Source organism: Hippoglossus stenolepis, chromosome 19 (genome assembly GCF_022539355.2).
Source record: "Hippoglossus stenolepis isolate QCI-W04-F060 chromosome 19, HSTE1.2, whole genome shotgun sequence".
Classification (NCBI taxonomy): Eukaryota; Metazoa; Chordata; class Actinopteri; order Pleuronectiformes; family Pleuronectidae; genus Hippoglossus; species Hippoglossus stenolepis.
In genome coordinates this window covers 5074895-5096572 of record NC_061501.1, presented here as the reverse complement: position 1 = coordinate 5096572, position 21678 = coordinate 5074895, and the positions used below count along the sequence as shown (strand labels likewise).

Genomic DNA, 21678 nt, shown 5'->3' with positions numbered 1-21678 from the left:
ATTGGTCCCGTCTGACGGTTAACCCCTCTGTCTTCTCTCATCACCAGGTAAGTTCTTAGAAGCTTGCTGTTGAAACTATTAATCGATTAATTATTTGATCATGGGACAAGGCCAGGCACGAATTATCTTATAGATTATGGACTGATGTATCAGCATTAAACTTTGTTGAGTCTGTAGCCCTGTTTTTATCTAGTATTAATGTTAACTTATGTACAAATGAGTACATACTTCCAGCTATGCAGAGGACCGTAGTTGAATATACACATCACACTTCTAAATGAACATGTCCATTTGTGGGCCAGACCATTTACCAACGTGGTCTGAATGATCAGATCTCAATGCATCTTGGGTGCTTTGAAACTCATTTTTCAAGCTGTCCACTTGTGATCAGATCACCCAAAGTATCCTCAAGCCGTCTAGTTTGAGTCAAGCACACAATAGCCTATTAATTATCATTTTCCCAAATACAGAGGAATTAAACAATACTCCCATGCTGGAATACAACAACAATTTTGACAAAATGGCCCTAAGGAACATGCCACGGTTTTTCAGCTGGTGCTCTTAGGTTTTCTATTTGTTTCTTTTTCTTTCTCTCTTTTAGTTTGGGCTTTGTGCACTGGTGATGAAATAGTCTTCTCTTTAGGACTCTGCTTCTCCACTGCCACGACACTATCCAGCGTCATGGAACACTTGTCACGACAGGCTTATCTGCTCAGCTAACACTGAGCAAGAATGGAACATTTATTTAGCTGTGATTCAACAAGAAAATTAAAAAGTTCACAGTTATGTATTATATCTTCTCCAATAATTCCTTCATTAGTGTTAAAAGGGGCTATGTAAGCAAGGCACTCATGTTCTTATTGACCTGTAAATATGAATTAAAAAGATTATCAGGCAGGAATCATGATTATTACCAATAGAGATATAGAGGATCAGATTGAATGACATAGAGTTAGAGAAAGATATATAGTGTGAATTACTGATCAAGACTTAGACAGCTAACATACTCTGTGTGGTTACATCATAGTGGATCTTCATTCATATACTCAACCCTTATTCATCAACAAACAGCCACTCCAACTGTGCATAACACCTCTCAAAGTAGCTACGGAGTTGAGTACACACTCGGCAATGAGAATGTTGAGATAGCAAGCTCATCATTAGCAAGCTGAAAGCACTTTTAAACCCCACAGGTCCCCATGAGAGTGTGAACTGCCTTCCTCTACCTGACTTAGTGTAGAGGCTATTAGTTATGTCAACTTTTAATCATACTCCTGCTTGTAGAGGGGGAGGGAGGCAGGGGTGCCCAGGGTGGGTCTTTTAACTGCTGAGGAGTGGGCGTTCATTCTGCAGTCACTAGGAATATTAGTCATAAAAACACTCATACTGTTGTAATATCATACTGGGCTTATTATAGCTAATTATTACAACCGCCAGCACTGTTAAATGGTGAAGACAGTGTTTTGGTAATGAGGTGTGAAGTGCTTGGAGTGGTCAAAGTCTCCACTCAGCACCACTGGGAGTGTGCTACCAGTACTATTCCTATTATTACATCTGCCAGGATCCCAATAAAGCTGGAGCTCGACAGCTGTATCATGTGGAGTGTGTGTGTGTGTGTGTGTGTGTGTGTGTGTGTGTGTGTGTGATGACTGCTTTATTACTTCCTGAGTTGGACTGAGATCAGTTTTGTGGGTCACTTGTGTCACACTTAAAGCAACACAGGAGCACCGAGGTCTTGATTGAGAAATAAAGTCGTTTACACTCTCTGACATGAAGACACAGACTCGAATGATGACTTTCTATAACCCCATGACAGGGAGCATGGGAGGAAAGCCAAAGTTTGTTTGCACTGACTCTGTGGTCATCTCAGTACCACAGACACATGGCAGAAAGACATTAAGCAGAATTATGTGTCTGCCTGTTCAGTGTAAAATATGGCGTCTTTGTCGACGTCTGACTCAACAATGGACTCTTAAAGTTTATCCACTATGTAAACGCTCACATATTTATGTCATGTTGGAAGACATCCTGTTCCCAGTGGCATTGCTTTGAGCGATAAGTTAGGGGATGAGACTTTCCAGACACAGGATGTGTTAGCAGGAAATGTGATTGCATAGGTGACGAGTCCTCAAACTTGTTTTGTCTTGTTTTTGACAGAGACTAAGAATAGGTGTTCACATGTTTTTCTCACTTGTTATCACAAAAATATCACAAAGATTGTCTTGTCAAGTTACAAATAAGGCCTCCAAATTAAGACAAAAATGACAATAATCTTGACACGAACAATGTACAAATTGGTTTACTCTGTTTATTTCTCAACTGCTAATATTACTGAAGGAGTTGATCGTTCACTACAGGCCTCTCCGGAGTTGATTTATAAATGAAATCTCAGAGGACCATTGAACCTACACTCATCGTCACATTTCGCCTAATTTGTTACATCAAATCCTTGAGCTTGCTTTTCAGTCTTCCTTCATCGAGGCAAAGAGGAAAACCAAGAGAAATGTGCTTGTAGTTTCAATCAGCAGTTTATTGGCATACTTGTTTCAGCAACAGATTTGCTCATACAAAACCTTAGAATGTCTCCCAAAAAATCCACTGTTACTGAATGTGTGGTTCATGTGCAAGTGTTTCTTAACAAAAATGCAGAACAATTAGACAAAGAACAAAAATAAGAGATAAGAAAAATATGTTAGGCTTTATCTGAGAATGCATCACTCTAGCACTCATGTTAATTGCAGTGATTATACCTCAGAATAATTAGCATAATTGCTCAAGCTCTCACATCTACTCAAATTACAAACATTTCAAACATGAAATGTTTAAACTATAAATATACAGTAATGCTAACAGAGAGTCATCCTTATTTCTTTCCTCTCTGTCTCTCATTAGTCTGCGGTGTTTCATTTACATCGTTTATGACATGTCAAAAGAGGGTCACACTTGGCCAAGGGCAATGGCTCCTGGTCTTGACACGATAAGTCCTCAAAGGATTATGGGGTGTTTAGCATCTCTTTGTCTCCAGGCTCTTCATCTCTGTGGACCCGCAAACATCCCCTCGAGTCCTCCACCCACCTCATTAGTCCCTTTGTATAAAGCCTCCCACCCTGTCTCGCTCCGACACCGATCATTCTCTTCCATGGGGAGGTCAGCTGTGAAGTTTGTCTGCTATGAAGCACACGTGAGGGAAGCATTCAGAGGCACGCACAGGCAGCAGCCACATGTGGTAACACGCACAGTACGTGTGTTTTTATACACTCTCAATTCTCAAGGCATTTATCTACACCTGGTGATGCACATGCAGACAACATGGAAGCATTGCTGTGTGTTGTGTAGGTTGTGTGTTGACATTTTATAGTTAAATGTGTTCACAAATTACACACACACACACACACACACACACACACACACACACACACACACACACACACAGTACATAGAAATGTGGACATGCTCCAGCAATGGTTCATCATAACAAGTTGTGTGACTGCAGCTATAACATGTCAAGTCATCTCAGTTTTCGAGTAGAGTTCCATCAGTGGCCCTGTTCAGACCTGGTATTAACATCCGATCACAAGTGGAAATTAAGCATTAAAGTATGAAAATGTGTCCTTAATGTGTCTTCTGTGATCACTTGTCTATATGCAAATAATCACGGGCATCATTTTTGTTCCCGAAGACCAATTGATGTTGAAAAGTATCAATCATTAGTGATCAGTGTTGATATTGTGGTGGTGGCTACAAACAAATCGACATATGCGCACTACCAAGCGTAAAAATACACTTGGCTCATTATGGAACTGAAGCGGGTCAGAGGAGGGCAGCTGAGTAGGCAGTCCATATGTGGACCAGGACGCATTTTCATTCATCCTGTTAAAATAATATAGCTACATGCATCCCAGACCCTGGTCTGAGTGATTGTATCTCAGTACACATTTGAATGCATTCATGACCACTTGATATCAGATCAGTCAGGATGGATGTAAATACCAGGTCTGAACAGAGTCAGTGACAAAGCATTTCCCCAATATTAATTATGTGGGATTTGCTTTAAGAATCTTTACTGGTAACACTTGAAATGATCTCAGCAGTGACAGACACTATTTTTTTCTTTATACTTCAGAATAGAGTATCACTCACCAAGTAGCACAAAATATAGTCAAATCTATGGAGAAAAAAAAGTGAGACTGTCCAATGGATATGTGCGGAAGTCTCATGAATGATGATACAACTGAGAGAGGGAGAGATATCTCCTTGACCACAGCCACAGTAAGTCTGTCCCCTCTCCTGTTTTTCATCAGATCCACAAAGACACAGTCCACCCCAAAGCTCTGTGGAAATCCAAGAACACAAACTGACCATATTCCCATGTTCCCGAAAACACAATCATTTTAAGAGTACTTTCTTTGGCTCACAATCACAGCTTTGATGAAACAACAACATTTGTCCATACCCTGCTTGATTTATTGTTTTTTCTTATGAAATGGTCTCTGCCAACCATTTGACGTTAGGGGCAAATTAATTTGACAATATGCAGTTACTGCCCTGCAGACTTCCTTTATGCTACGCTTGCAAAAGTTCTGAAACCACATCTTGGTTAATTGGACTAAAGCTCTAGGTCTGGAATGTTAGCAGATAATGACACAGATGCTTTGGCATAGATCTGATAATTGATTAATTACTGATATGTGTTTCTATGCTTCATGTTCCTACAGGAATCAGAGAGAGAAAACATTACTAACTCCCCCACAGCAGCAAACTCTTTCATAATCATACGTTGTGTGCAAGTCTTTCCTGTATTTTTCCAAACCGGTTGTTTTTCATCATAGCATAATACCATCAAATCTGTTTCTAGAATAATAACACTTTATTGATACCCACAATGGAAGCATCCCTTCATTTCCTACATGGACTTGTCAGCACTTGGTAAGCTACAGGAAAACACCCTGGAGCTGCTTTGGTTTTTAGTGTCTTATTCAAGCAGAGGAGATGCAGATTCACATGTGGGATTGAATTCCTGCCCATTTCCTAAAGCCTGCTGGCCCAAATTGCCTTTGTCATGTGGAATTTTGTCAAGTAGCAGAGATCAAACCCACAACTAGCGGACTAACAGTATCTCCCTAGTGGGGCCTGAGAACAGTTTGGAGCACTGCCCAGTGCATTTGACTGCCGATCAAGTGACCTTCAGTTCCAATCAAGACATGATCCATGGATACTGGGTTCAAGCTGTACTGCGAGTAAGTTCACACGTGCTGAATAGTCCTTGATTCAAAAAACAGTTGCATTAATCTCACTTAAATCTTGCCTAACTAATTTCTATATATTTTTAAACCGATCTAGTCAGCATTCACGGTAGAGAAAGAAATGGGATAAACCAGCGTTGGGGTTTTATTTTAGAAAAAGCTTTGAGTATCCTGTCAGTAAGTACTTTTACCGAATAAGTTAGTCTTCAGTGACACTTCAATGTTTTTTTACATTGCAAACTGTGAAATTTAAATTTTAAACACACTTAATCTCTAATGTAAGTGGTTCAGTTCACTTATTTCTCTAGTTCTCTATTCTATAAAGCAAACTAGCAAACTAATTTGGGTTATTACCCTTAAGGTTATGGGATGGTTTGGGTATGATGTAAAATAGAGAAATAGTTCACAAGATATATTAATTAAAACTAATTAAAACTACAATCTTTTATTAACCTTAATTTAAGTGTGCTTTTTGTCTAAACCTGGTACACAACCAGTATCCCAAGTCAAAGCCCTGCACTTCCACTGAAACTTTCTTAACCTCAAACTTTTGGTGCTAAACTTTTGGGATGCCATTTTTAACCGAGACCAATATGGTCCGATTCATGTTGGGTCAAGTCCAAAGGACAAGAACCTTCATGTGTCAAGAACTAAAATAGTTACCAAAGTTCCATCTTAGCGTGACGGCACAATTTAGAGTCAGTCATATGCCGAACCTTCTTAAAAAGTTTTTTTAAGTGGAAGGGTCTGTGTCAAGACACCTGTGAAAGAGGCAACTCTGGCGAAATTCATGCTTTTCAACTCATCCTCCGGACTTCAGTACTTCAGGTGCTGTTGCAATTGCTGAAAAGTTACTGGCATATTTCATCATTCTCTGCACCTCACTGTGAGGTCAAGTTGTGACTAAGCAATGAGTGTTTGACCTCGGTTAAGACCTTTCACTTATTCCATTTACAACTGCAAGAAACTCTGGACTTTCTTTGTACTGAAAGAACATCGCCCCTTCCCTGTTCTAGATTGTAAAGTAATCTGTTTTACTCCATAAGACATCCACCTAAATCTGTGTAATCTAACCTAGTGGTGTATGTTGGCAGCACGAAGTGAGTGAGTATAGTAATAATATATTGTTGCTTAAGTGCAACTCATAGCACCTTTAACCTCTTAGCCTCACTGTGACTCTCATATAATTCCCGTCCAATCACGACTCCCCCACTATCTGAGCATTGATTTCATGAGCTTTTGTCATTATCTCTATTATCAGTGAAACTTAGGACATTTCTTCCGACTCACGGCGCCACCCTGTTACCGAATTACACTATATTGTTATCTAGAAAACATTACGTTTTCTAAATCTTTCAAATTTCCATGAAAACCTCACGTGCTTTCATAATACTTTGTGACTAATCAGAGTGATGCATATCTAAAACACAAAGTCTGCACATTACAATACCATCTGTTTCTTAGGATTTTGTATTCATGCAAAAGCACAATTCTCGTAAAAGTTCTGCAGAGCTGAGTTTGTGAGTTCTTTGTCTATTCTGCTCTTTGTTGTGGAAAGAGCCTCTCTGATATGCTTTGACTTTTTGCATGTAAACTAGTCTAACCTCATACATGCTGTTGTGTGTGTTTGTGTGTATGTGTGTGTATGTGTGTGTGTGCATCTGAGCAGAAATAGATTTATGTGTGTGAGAGCTGTTTTAGCTGATTAGCATATGTACTCAGTGGTGAATCCCAGCAGGCAGCTTTTAACTAGAAATGTCTCAGTTCATTCAACAACACATTTAAGCCAGGCCTCACACCATTGCCCATATCACTCCTCCCGCAGCACTCCTCTCATCTCTCCCACCAAATAACTTTCTGTTTTCCCCAATAAATCATCACAGGGTCCAGAAAAAGTTGGGGAGTCTGGTGAAAGTTTGCATTTGTCATCTTCTCTGAAAAGAGCAGCTGGTGTGAGGATGTTTTTGTTCAGAGCCGAGGAAGAAGTTGTTCTTGCAGCTGAAATGTTTGCGATATGGATTTTGTGTACGTGCTGTCTGGAAGCTGCAAATGGAATGAGCTCCATGCTTTAGATGCTGTCTGACTTGCCAGAAACAGAAATTCATTCACTCACTCATCAGACTCCAGTTTCCGCTCACACATCGACTGTGACAATTAAATTTGTTACTATCTAAACTTGTTTAGAGAAAGAAGAAGCAACACTTTGTTTCATAAAGTGATCCTGAAAAGACACAGTTGACCACAGTGGAAAATGCATTTTAGTGGCTTGTATAGGCTGTAAGTCCATGCAGTAATTTTCACTCTTATTGTTGCTGCTGTGGAGATGTCTCTAAATAACTTTATATACTATCACATATGAAATTTACATGGCATATATTACACCTGTGATGCAATCAACAATATACCTGACCATTCTGTCATCCTGCTGCACAAGAAGCATCTAACATAATCACTGCTATAAAAGGCTGGTTATGGAAGTGATGTCCTAGATACCCATGGCGTCGGTTTTGACCTACATTTCATTGTTGGATTTCAAGCATTGATAGCACCATGACAACATTATAAAGGTTACATTTTATAATCAGCCCATATCATCACGACAGGTAAAGCACTCGATAAATGGTAAATGGTCTGTATTTATATAGCACTTTTCTAGTCTTAATGACCACTCAAAGCTCTTTACAGTACAGTTTGCCATTCACCCGTTTCACACACACATTCTTACAGTGCATCTATTAGCAGCACTTTTTCTTTTCTGTGAGGGGCAATTCGGGGTTCAGCATCTCGCCCAAGGACACTTCGGCATGAAGATGGGGAAGACTGGGATCGAACTGCCGACCTTCATGTTGGAGGACGACCGCTCTACCCCTCAGCCACAGCCACCCTCAAAATACAGACCATTTACCATATTGTTTTTTAAAATTATATTTATTACATTTTGTATATGTTCTTTGATATTGGATAATAGACAGCAGCGATCATAGTGAGCAGAAGACATGCTGTGTTAATTACTTTACTAGATGTGTGTCACTAACTGTGCTGTCTTCAAGTTGTCGTCATGTACAAACAGTCAACAATGAGGATACAACTTGGAAGAGGCGTGTCGTTTGTGAGCCTTTGCTTTTCGTCACCAGTATTTGCACTTAAAACAGAAGTATAAAAAAAAAGGGTAAATTTGCCCAAATGAAGAAATAACACCATTGTCATAATTATGAAATATATTAAAATATTGGGTCTGAGTTGCTCTTACTTTGTGTTAAAGGTCAATGTACAAATGAAAAATAACAGCTTAGAAAAGTGACATTTCATTAAAAATGGCAACAGGCAATTTATTTTTTCTTGAACGTCTTGTTATCATTATGTAAATGTTATTAAGTAAATGTTGACTGCACAAGGTGATGGCTAACAAATCATGACACCTTCTGCGTTTAGATTGGTTCTCTATTGGCCTTTCACTTTGCACTTCTGTCTGCCAACAGATACAAAATTAAGCAAAAATGGACACATAGTCGAACATCTGCGTCTCCACAACATGGAATGAGGATAGCGCTCTTCTTTTCCCCGGTAGCTGTCAGTAGCTTTCCTCAGGTAGTGGAAATGACTAAAGTGGAACAACTGCGGAGTAACTGGAAACTTCACTTGTCAAAAGAAAAATAACCTCGTTGTCAGAGGAGGCAAAGATGGTGAAGATCAATAGAAATTGTGCTAAAACAAAGGTAAACCTCAGATTGGAGAAAGTCTGTTTGCTCACAAAACTTTGTGGATTTTTTTTACGGTCCGTTGATGTCCTACTTGGATTTGTTCTGGTGGTTCCCAGTTGGCCAGTCATTCTATGGTGGAGAGAGCTCCGGAACTTGAGGTTTAAGTCGAACATTCAGTTGGTATCATTTCCTTTAGATCTGTGAGTAATGACGTTTGCCAACTTATTATTAATACAACTGGGTGTTTTACTCTGCCTTAATCATAGCACTGAGACAAGGGTTTGGACAGAAGCCAGGCTGATAGTCATAGCCATGTTGCAATCTGCTCTCTGTGACAGTGGCGCCAACAGTAATATTATAGATGGACTAGAGTTTATGTACTGTGTATGTGTTTACCTTGGGTTAAGGAGGATGATGAATGGTCGGGGCATGTACAGCCTCAGAAATCTTTCCAGAACATACGTGTGAAACATGTGAGCATACTGCAGCTCCAAACCACTGCAGTTTTTTTTATAGCTAGTGGATAACATGTTGCCTGCTGTTATAAATTTTTTAATGTTCATATCATATCTTCAGAATTTATTTCTGACTCGAGTGTAAAAGCCTCTTTATATTTAGACTACAACAGGGCACTGGGGGGACCTTTGGAATCCATATCAATAAAGTTGTTCAGGGTTCAGGGAATTGTTCAGGTTTCATTGCAGTATTTTTTACAGACTGCCACCCCTGACGCTGACTAAGGCAATCGCTCACACTGAAGATAGATTTTAGGGGTGAGAATAGCTTTTGGTTGGGAGAGCTCCAGCAGTAGTAGCTTTTTAATAATCTGTGCAAGTCAAGATTTGTTTGCCCAACTAAACTGAATCCCAAACTGTGACAAGCACGGTAGCTCTGGCCTTGCTCCGAGCTTCTACGACTCCTGGCTCATGATATTTTCAGAGCAGTGCTTTTAATCATGACTGACTCGGCCACATATCGGGCTGAGTGAGATTTATGGCCCCTTTTTCTCCAGGAGCCCGCACCTCTGGACAGGCCATAATAGAGAAACACACAAAATGGTGTTTACACGGAAGGTGCTGCTGTGGACCTGTTTCTGGGCTTGCCAGAGGTTGTTTGGTTTTGCTGATTAGCAACTGTCTGGGGAGGCCTGGGTGTAGATAAGTGTGGATAGAGTTGGGGAGTTGTGATGGGGCTCCTGAACCTATTTTTTCACCACGTTTCTTTATTATATTTTTATGTTTGGAGAATAACAAGATAAATTAATACATTACTATTCAAGTAAAAAAACAGTAACAGGAGGTTTAATCTGATAACCACTGGATTTAAGGAGAAGAAGGGCTGATCTTGCATAATCATAGCCCCAAATGTTGATTCAGTGTTTACCAGTGTCAGTATAAATATCATGTGCAAGTTTGCACTTACTCATATGTGCACACATGCTAACACACAAACACGTATGCATGCACACTCTTAAGTTCACTAGTTGTGTTGCTCTCTGGGATCTCAGCCTGAGAAGAGCCTCGACCTAGATGAGTCAAGCTTGATTTCGCGAGTGAACTCCCTCTCTTCCACCACCACAACCTTACCTAGAGACTGTGACGCACGCACGCACGCACACACACACACACACACACACACACACACACACACACACACACACACACACACACACACACACACACACACACACACACACACACTCATATAATGGTGTTATTGTTGCTTTGCTGGAGGCCTCATCTCTGAGGGCTCGAGGAAGGTTGACATCCTCTCCTCTTTCTCCCCAGTAAATAGTCTGTATTGTCTTTCTGTCAGAAGGAAAGAATCTGTTTCTGCTCCCCTCTATTTCTTGTTCAAAATGAAAACAGGATGGTTCACTCAGAAACCCAGTGGGAATACAGATCTCCCCCGTCTTATTGTTTGACTCACAGACTGTGATAGGACGTCATACCAACACCAACACTGCCATGATTGACATGTGAAGTTTGATATGAAAGATAGGACTGATTCGGAACGGATTACCACTTACTGGGTATACGGTGGCTTCTTTATTGAATGGTAAAGTACATAGGAATTACTGTGAATGAATTACTTATTCCTGAACACAGGGGATGAGATCAATTAGATCTCATCACATCTGAGCCACTGACAGATCCTTGACACTTCAGCCTTAAAAAGTCAATTTTGGAGAGATGACCACAGCACTGTTTTTCACAGTGGCACAGAAATCAGTTTTAATCAACCTGAAAAAGAACTGGATATTATTTCCTGCAAAGGCCAAATAGTATTTTAGGTTAGTTTGCCAAATAAGCTGCTGTGTGGAGATCTTCACCAGAGAGCTTGTGAACAGTCTGCAAACACGGTCATTTGAGCATGAACCAGCTGAAAGGTGAACTGATAAATGACAAACAGTAACATATGAGTTGATGTTTTTTTTTTAACTATAGGACACAGAGTTACAGACTTTTTTGTTTCCCCAGAGAGAGAGGCAGCATTTTATCATGGTTCACTAATGCAAGTGTATTGATTTTGTTTTTCTATTATGAATATGAAACACAAGAGAAACTAGCAGAGGCTGTTTTAGTCAGAAGCAGCTACAAGATGCTTACATCTTAAATTTCTCAGAATTGAAGAGGACATGAAAACACGAAAATCAATACATTTTGATGTACTTATGTGCATGTACACAAAGGCTCACATAGTCACACATAGAGCTCTTTACAAACGTACATCCACATACACACATGCACACACAATGTATAGACAGAAGGGCAATTAAGCTGAGGAGGGTTTTTGTTTTCATAACTGCTCCTTTGCTTTAAAGTGTTTTTCCATTCATCTATTGGATTTCATCTTCCACTCTGAGTAAAGGTCAACAGTTGATGTTTATTCACAGTTTGTCTCTTCTCTCCATCTGACATTACATCAGATTAGAGTTTGCTAAACACTTCTCAGGAGTACTTTGAGTGCTATTCTTGACCCTGTTTAGCCTTCGGTTGATCAGCATCCTATTTAAGTCTTCTACATATTTCATCTCTTTCTCCACAGTCCTGGTTCCCACCACTCCAGAACTGTCTTGTTCCCCCCAAAATGGAACATTTTTCTCCCCCTTGCATGATTCAGGTCAGGGTGTATTCAGTGGAAATCCCCCCTCGCTGCACACAAGGGACATCAATATGTAGTCGTGGTTGGAGAGAAAGTTAAAATGGCTCAGTGCCATAATTTATTCAGACATTGAACTGGCCCCGGCTTGAAGAATTCAAAGTAGCCCAGAAAAAATAGCTTTTAGACGTTTCATGAAGCCATGGTCGCATGGCATTTATATTTAAATCAGTTCGATGTGAAAGCAAAGACTCAGAGTATGACAGGGCTGGAGGGCCACGAGAGAAAAAACCCACCAGACTGAATTCACCCCTGGTTGGCTGATAATGCATATTTGCTTACTTTATGCACACTTTTATGTTTAAATTTTGGTGGTGAAAACCTGACCTCATTTATTCCATAACCTTTAGCCCACACTTAACAGGAAAGTTCCCCCTGTGGAGGCATTATAGCATGTTATTATCTGTAATGTTCAGTGCGCTGCAGATGTTATGTTGTAATTGTGTAAATGCACCTACACTTCCCAAAGCCGACCCCTCATTTTCTGATTAAAAGGTGAATCCGCACATCGGAAAACAAATTGCTGTTTTACTGCTCCTCATGGGTCTAACTCTCTAGCATGCTCTTCTGGTGTCACCCTAATCAGTGGTGTCAGAGAATGTGCATTTCATTTGACAGCTGACCACAAACATCTGGAGCAACATCATTCTTGACTGTTTCAATCCACAAAACTGCAGCTTCGAGCCCGATGTAGTTCTGTTATTATTATTGTTATTATTATTATTATTATTATTAGCTTAAGTTCTTCTTGATTTTTCTAGACTTATTTGCAATCTCATACGTGAACATGCATCAGCTTGTTCAGGTGAAGCAAATGGTCTTCCATTGAAGAAAAATAAAGTTGAGACAACCCTGACTGACTTATTGAAATGTTTTTGTGCGGTTCAAGTAGCTTCTTCTTTTGCTGTGGATTTGTCCTTGTATTATTGTTGAACGTCAGCACAAAAATAGAAAGACACTCTTTCTGGAATAGTTAGAGTTTGACAACAAAAAGCCAAAAGTAACCTTTTTCACTTGACTCCTTACACAAACCTTTCCTGCTCAACTTCTTATTAGCTCTTCTGAGTATATTAGATCATATCCAATTTGAAACTAGTTTCTTGTTTTGTGTTTTTGAAGCCCTATATGGTAATTAAGTCACAGGTAGAATATAAATACACTTACACAACACACGCACTGATACAAAGTCTATCCTTAGCCTGTCTATAGTCTTATCAGTATGCTGAGGCAGAAGCTCCATTACCTTGAGTTGGCAGCCAGTCAGGACGGCGGGCCCCTCCCCTCTCTCCAGGTATACTAAGGACCCTCTTTCTGTACTTCATGCCATTTCAGTGATTGGAAACTTCCAAAGCTAATACATTAGAGCTGACCCCCATGTCTCTCACCACTAAGTTGGAAGTTGTTTTTTTGCTGTATTACTAGAGCCACTTGAGGAAAATGTGGGGAGGTGGAGTGAGGTGGATGTAACTGTACAGGTTGGTGTTTTTTATGACCAACTTGAGTGATGATTATAATGAAAGTATGTGTAGTTTATATGATGTTTTTTGAATACTGTGCAACCTGCAGAAAATGTTTTTACCACATCATCCAGCTGGGATAGGACTGAAGAGGGTCATCATCAGGCAGTGAAACATGAGTGATGAGCATGTTACATGACACAAGCTGACAGGGGGAATGTTCTTTTTTAATATTCAATTCAATTCAATTTTATTTTTGTAACATACATTATCTCGAGGCACTTTTAATATTAAAGTTGAGACCTTAAAATTATAGAGAGGAACAACTCCCTCATTAACTTGAAGAAACCTCCAGCAGAACCAGTCATCTGCCTCGACCGGTTGAGCATCTAAATCTACAAGGGACACTCGAACAACAAGGAGGCATCAAGTAGACCTCAGAGAAACAATGGTGCCATCTCATAAAGAAGAATAGCATCCTGTAAACGGTAAATTAAATGTTATGGTCGAGCACTTGGTGTGAGGTAGGCGTTGTTTAAAGAACAGACTTGATTATATATGACAGTTACCTCCCCTCAGCCAATAACATTAAATCTCCCCATCGCTGATTAGACAACACACACTGTGCTCTGGACTATTATTAGTATTTGGCTTGTAGTTTCAAATTGGAGAGTTGGATAGGGTCTTGTTTTTTTCCTAAATGAGTGCCTGAATCATGGAAAATGGTTTGTGCATATGTTCCATTTCAAATCTGTAACACTTAGAATGGGTGTTTCATCGTTTGGCCACTGGAAGCGATTGTTAGACCGGTCGTTGTTTAAACATTTGCTGACTGGTATGAGGCACATCTAGTTCAGCTTCATTTGTTGTAATTGGATTTTTCGGAACGAGAACTGAAGACATGTTTGGATTTGCACTGAAATGTCCTCACCTCCTCAATAGTGAGTTCACTAAACTCATCTACAGCTGTTCTACAACAAATTCTCAACAAGTCCCTAACTGGCTTTATTTTCCTTATTGGCTGATAGCAGTGCTTGTTGCTGGTGAAGTCGGTGCATGTTGTTGGTTTTAATGCTAGATGTTTGTTCCTTCCTCATGTATATCAAACTGTTCGCAGATCCTTAAGCCATTGAAACAACACAAAACAGCAGGTGTGCCAATCCAATTGATCAATTTGAGTAACCCTATACCAGTCAGAAAGATGCTGCAATCTAATACTAACTAAATGACTTTAATATTGACTTTCCTGCTGTGTGTAAATGGCAATGCTTTTCTCCCCAATGATTTACACACTCATATATTTCTCCTCCAAACAAGGTGAATGTGAAAGATAAATAAAGGACGGAACAATACGAGGTAATAGCCCCCAGAGAGTCTGACCTTCCCCTGTGGTGAATTGTAGTGTGTGTACATCTCTATGACCCTGCGCCCTGGCCATAATCCCTCACTACGGGGGCTGGATTAGGGCCTCGTCTTATTAGCCACCACCCTCCCGCCGCCCCTCTAGTGGTCTCGCTCTCGCTTCAGCCTGGATCGATGGCTGGCTCGGTCTGAAGTGGCAGCTCCGGTTATTAAACGTGGGACCAAGCAAACCCTTTGGACTGCCGGGGTAATCCCTTCACAAATTAAGTAGATGAAAATTGGTCAGGGAGAATGGAGAGTGGAGAGAATCTTCATATTGTGACCTTCTATAGAGAACACACAAACAAGCAGACAATGGGTAACAGCTCTCTTATTTATCATATGTTAATCTGTAAGCATTCTTCCCCCTATGGAATAGCATTTTATTAAAAAGAGGACCTCACTGAATAAAATCTTGTCAATGTTTAGATGCCAGGAGCATCGTCAAACAGCCAGACATAATAAGTTGATGTGTAAGCATAGATCCAAAAATGCAGAGGACACATTTTCTCCCTCACACAGAGTAAGTCTTTTATAAATCTACTTACCTTAATCTGTGAGGTTTTGTAATCTTGAAGGAAATGCATAATCAGCAAACATGAGATTATTCGATGAGATTGTCAAGCAGAGTTGCCTAATCTAGTTTTGTAAATTGAACATTAAAATAATATCCTCTAAGTTCAGACTCTCTTGACTTGTGTTATCTACAGTATTTTGATTACATTTACTCATTTTGTGTGTATTTTTGGTAAGAATGATTGACATTTAAAACAAATAAATAGTGACGGACATGTTGCTTTGTTACATCTGGAAGCAATCATGTTGCATAAAGTAATATAGATGCTGTGATGGGTTCCATAGTCCCAGATCGATGTCCAGTAAGAGCTGAGCTTTGAGATATTCTGGGAACAAGTGTAACAAGTGTCCCTATGCACAGAGAAGCACACACATATCAACAAAGCTGCATTAAGCCATAGTATATTATTATATAACATCAAAGTCCTTAATCATAAGGAGGCTCACTGAATTGGAAAAAGTCCAGATTTGTCTTTGAGCTATTTTTCATTCAGTTTCTTTCTTTTGTCTCTCAATGTTTCTTTGAGGGTATAATTCAGTCCGTTCCTTGCTGTAGTTGTGTGTGTGTCATGTCTCAGGCTGTCATGTAGGATAATACCAGACATTAATTACCCCCGCTGTCTGAGGTGAACGTCACTAGAGGCCTGAACTGGATGTGAACCAGCCGTTACTGAGAGCGGGCAAAGTCTATTAAATGCCATTATTGAATCTTCAACCCAATTTAGGAGTGAACGCACAACGACTGGCCGCCTGGCTTCTAGCTGGGGTTTCTTTACTCAATTCCCAGCCTCCTTTGAGTAAGTCTACTGACAATGGTCCAAACAAATGAAACACATTTGTAACAGAGGAATACAGACTATATTTAAAGCTTCTGGTGTGCTACTGGTGCAGAGAGGTTCGGTCTAACTTTATCTGTTTGGGGAAGCTTTACAAGCTACCTATTACTGCACAAGAACGGACCTTGCAGCAATGTTTCCCTCATGAGAAATACAAAAATATTGACTCAGGTTACTCAGGAAATGTATATTTGAAACTTCTGTTTTCAATTTGTTAAAAAAAAAAAAAAAAAAGGTGTTCATGCTTTAGAAAGGAGACTGAAACATTTTGAAATCCAGTTGGCAAAAATAAGGTTTTTATAAAATACAGTTTAAATATTATTGCAGGCAATACAAGGCAATCATGCTGTATTTTCATAGGTGATTTCCTCGCCATGACACTATTTTAAAAGGAATAGTTAGGGTTGTTTAACTTGAACACTTAAGATTAGGAAAAGATGCTTACAGTTATGTATCAATGTTGAATGTTCATAGACAGCAGACATTTTGGCATGTGATAGCATGTAATTGATAAAATAGCCGCATTCAATTAAGGTGAGCTAGTGTCAGGCTCCTGGTATTGTGCATGGCCGCTCACTGGCATGGGTTAAAGAGCATCTAATGGAACGGAGCCATTGTTAACAGATGAGTTTCACCTGGGCCTTCTGTGTCAGGTTGCAGTCAAAATACCCAGGATGCTCCTAGTCTTTGCTCAGGAAGGTTCCTAACTGAGTGAAGTGACCAGGAAGTATTTATGTGGCAGGCATGACAACAGAAGGTCAGATTCTCCACATTCTAACGAAAGGTGCTTCAGTGTTTCCTTTCTCATCTGCTTTAGCACAATGGACCATCCTTTGTTTACTATCTACTTATTTCAGAAAACTCTGAAATAAGTTGTCTGTCCATCTGTCTGTGTGGCATCTTATCACCTTCACACTTGGCATGTGTATTTTTAAGGGCCCAAGAAAGTGCAATGTTGAATTTGGTGCAATTTGGACACACAATACATTAAATATTAATACACATTGAATAAACAGGTGACCAGGCGTGACATATTTACATAAGTGACATTGTTTATCACCTAACTTTGATAAACAGGTGATTAGGTTCAGCAGCGGTGGTACAGCGTCAGGGATCTGTACTGAATCCTGCAGCCAGTGTTTTCTTGCCGTGGCTCGATAACTGCAGGGGACTTTTCCAGTTTCAGAAAGACAGTTTTACCACTGGCCAAGAAAACAACCCATTCCAATCAGGCATGTTTGGAGCTGACACTGCACTAGTGAAAGGAAAGGCAATGATATCATCCCACAATTTATTGCAGCAGCAACATTGATGGAGTCTTGTCATAACATCCACTGTAAGAGCAGTCAGATTTTCTCAGCACAGCAGTTGTCCCTTAGATTTTATAAGGACAGCAGTCCTTGTAAATTCTCTTTCACATCTTTCCTTGACCGCAACATTTATCATCAAGGTCAAGGAAAAGTTATAGGACATTTTAATCTTGAATTTTCGACCACAGCTCCTGCCTCCACCTCCTTACGATTCATCTCACGACATATATGACACAGGTTGGTTATATATTTAGAGGTTATGAGTTGTCCAAAATGGAAAAGTGAGTCTGCAACCAGAGTGACTCTCAATGGGTGATAGTAAAATAAGCCCCTAACCCACATGAATTTGCAACGTTAAAGTAAAGGGTTAGAGTCCTGACCGCTGAATTATCGGCTTGAAGAGAATAAAACAGTGGGAGTAAGTTGAAGTGAAATATTAATGAAGGAGCGAAGGCGGAGGAATGTTTCATGATCAGGACTTATGAGAAGAAGTATAGGTGAAGGATTTACTTTGGTCAAAAAAGCTGGTTTAGGGAAGTATTTGTTTGACAATAACATAAAAAAGAAGGTGTGATTCTTTTGACTGAAATATACAGGTACTGACAAACATGTGTTAATCTCACCTTTATATTTAGGATTCAGTCACATAATTATACCATCTACGTCCCCAGCTACTCTGCAGGCGGTCTTAAGAAACACTTACAGTTGTATTCAGAACTGCACAGTCTTGTCACAGCATTAAATACGCATGAGTTGCGGCACGGTGTAAGCCATGATTAAAATGCGTCGCTTCCACCACTAAGACTTGTCTCTGGTGTATCAGATGGAAGCTTAGCACCGGCATATGCTCACTGCAATGATCCGCCGATGGATGACAGGTGGTTATCCAACTATTTGCATAATTACGGGTGCAAACGCGCAGTCTGCGAGAATGTCATAAACAAATCCATATGGCCTTTTGGGAAAATCAAGATGATTCACACCACGGCTCACAGATATACTCTACTCACCGTCTTCCCTGTGTAACAGACATCAGCAGGATTTCTCACTGAATGTTTTAACTGAGTGTGAAGTGAGGAGCAACTTCATTCCCTATACTTGTTTTGGCAGCTCTGATCAAATGTGGGAACTTTATACCAGGTTGCAGTTGTCGATTGGTTAGATTGGCAGCTGTAATACGGTCCGGTGTTTCCTGTGCAGTTTTCTTCTAGTGGTTTGATTGCTGGGGTAATTTTGAGACTCGGTTTCACTCCTTGGAAACTGTCCAGTATCAGCTTCAGTTGCTAGTGCGGTATTTGTAAATGACCCTTATCTTGAGAGTCATTCCTGACTCGTATGTGCAATTTTGCCCCAATTATGATTATTTTTAGAGTGGGCATGCTGGGCAAAGGCTTCGATGATCATTCACACATTTGTTTCATAGCTGTCTGGGTAATTTTCCAGCTAAAACTGAATTGACAGTATATTTCTTTCACTATAGCAGGACTCACGCCAAGCCTAGCCTTCATAGTTGAGTTGTAGTGTTTCCTTTTGGGCTCAGTAGGCTTTTTATAAACACAAAAGTCCTTATAATCACCACTTCCCATGTCTCAGCTGGACTGTTGGGGCTTGTGGCCAGAAAGAGCAGAAAAGTGTAACTGTTGGAACACTGACTTGGAAAGTGATCCGCTCTGTAAGAGGATAAAGCAATAAGTGGTTTGTTGTTGCTGTAACTCTTTTTTCCCTTTCTACTTATTTCCCCTCCTTCATATTCTTTTCTTCCCACCCTCCTCATGCTCTGCTTTCCCCTCCACAGACATGCCTCTCCACGTCCGTCCCAGCAGCGATCCCTCCCTGACCGCTGAGGTCCCAGTCGGTCCAGACGAACCGTCCAGAAAGAACCCAAGTCGCTGGTCCACAACTGCTGGCTTCCAAAAGCACAACCACAGACCAAACACAAGCACTGGCACTGGCAGTCTGGAACGAAAGGTAACATATTACATACAACTTAACATATAAATCTGCTCAGTGTATTTACCTTGACTTTTGACTGCTATTTAGAGAAATACTCCAAAACTGCTACGTAATATGAAGTTTGTTATAAAGGTGTCAATTTAAAAGGCAATTAAAACTCAACAAAGCACAAAAATAACTTTGCATAACATTTTGAATCCAGCAGCATATACTGATTCTCTTGTATCTTACCTTGAAGCTATTTTTCACAGTGCTGCAGATATACTGCAGCAGCATCAATTATAATGTCAGAGATAATGTTCTCTGAAATCTTCTAACCTCCAGCAACCACCTTTTTTTAACTTCCTCACTTAGCTTTCTTCTCTCATTTTCACTCCCACTCTCCTCTGCACCCCGAATCAAAGAAATAACCATGGCATATGAAACCGGTGCTGCCCTGCTCGCAGATATCCAGCAGTGGCATAGATAGTCCTTATCTGAAACTAGTTCATTCTGATAACGCCCTTTCTTGTCTTACAAAAAGACGAGCACAGATTGTTAAACACTTTCCATTTGTTTGAAATTCACCTTTTCTGCGGCTTTTTAAGCCTCTGATTATAAATCCTAAAAAAGTGGAGCTCAGGTTTTTCCTCCCCGCGGCTTCCAAAAAAGAAGGGAAGCCAATTAACTTCTAAAATGTCCGACCCATGTGGTGCTGATAGACCTGTACTTCTTGCAAAGAAAGAGATATGTTCCCGATGAAACAGGGAGGTTAAAGAGAGAGAGATGATTGAGTGCTGAGAACGTGACATCGCAACCCTCCATGTGATTAGTTTGTCTGAGAACGTCGTATGATAATCCTATTTAAAGACACTTTAGTTTTCAGAGCCACGACAATGTAACAGCACACTGCTGTGGGGGCGGAGAAGAAAGTTTGGTGTGAAATGGTTGTCAGACCTTTTCATTTTGTCAGAGAAGCTTTCTTATTGGTCCATGTCAAACTTGGCAAATATGTAAGAATGTTTGTGCCTCAAAGATAAGGAGAAATGTAAAAGCAGAAGACCATGAGTGTCAATTAATGCTCTTTCTGACTGTTTAATGCAGTTAGGCCCTTTTTCGCTGCCCTTTGGCTTCCACTCTGCAAAATATTAATATCTGACTGCTTTGCACTGAGGGATAAGCAGCGTTTGGGGTTTTAGATTTCACACAACAGGGATTTATGAACTACAAACAAATAATATCATATTATCATATTATAACAGCATCTGTGACATGACACTTCAAATTACATTAAAAAAATGGGTTAGGATAACTCGACTGGATAACTCAAAAGACAACTTAAAACATACTTTGTTATTACAGCAGGGGCAGATCCAGGGGTGGGGCAAGGGGGGCAATGGCCCAAGCTGAAATTGTATTTGCTGCTGAACAGCCCTTGTCTTGCCAGTCAACATTTTCTTAAATGAAATAGTCACTTATTAACAATACTAAATATGACAATTTATTGAGAATGTTTATTTTCTAGGCGTGTCTAAAGTCCACATTGTGCTCGAACAATTTTTTAAATATATTCAGTGATGTGTGGCTTTGCTCAAAGCTATAGAGCTAACAGTAAACAAGACATGAAATGTGCACCTTACTGAATCAGGATTTTGCATGAATATTGGACATATAATCGGCCCCTCTGTGTAGAAATGTGGCCCCTTTACGGCTCCTGATTTAAAGAAAATACAGATCCACCACTATAGTAAAGTTGAGATGTGATTGACAATAGAATTTCTCATACATTTATGACTAAAATAATATTTCTAGATACGTTTTTTTTCAAAGATTTTGACAGGGCCTGAGTGAAGGTAATGTTCTCGTATCCCATTAGGTTCTTGACTCCTATCTGAGGCAGGTGATCAGTTATCTGAATTAAATCAATTTCAGTCATCTTCCTGTCACTGGCGACCGGTATGAAAAGTAATGAGCTAACACCGGGAGGCTGTCATTTTTATTGTACAATTTCTGACAGGGCTATTAGATTTTTTTTCAATAAAAACTGAGTCTTAGTCCCC

The 21678-nt window shown here is 40.0% G+C and overlaps 1 protein-coding gene across 2 annotated transcripts in view; it reads left to right on the top strand.

The window, feature by feature from the left end:
• LOC118098540 (partitioning defective 3 homolog) overlaps positions 1-21678 on the top strand; it is a 345845-nt gene that overhangs the window by 115194 nt on the left and 208973 nt on the right. For both annotated transcript variants that reach the window (XM_035142467.2, XM_035142463.2), the window contains exon 4: positions 19482-19654. In XM_035142467.2, the coding sequence (XP_034998358.1) occupies positions 19482-19654 (173 nt within the window). The remainder of the gene's footprint in view (positions 1-19481; positions 19655-21678) is intronic.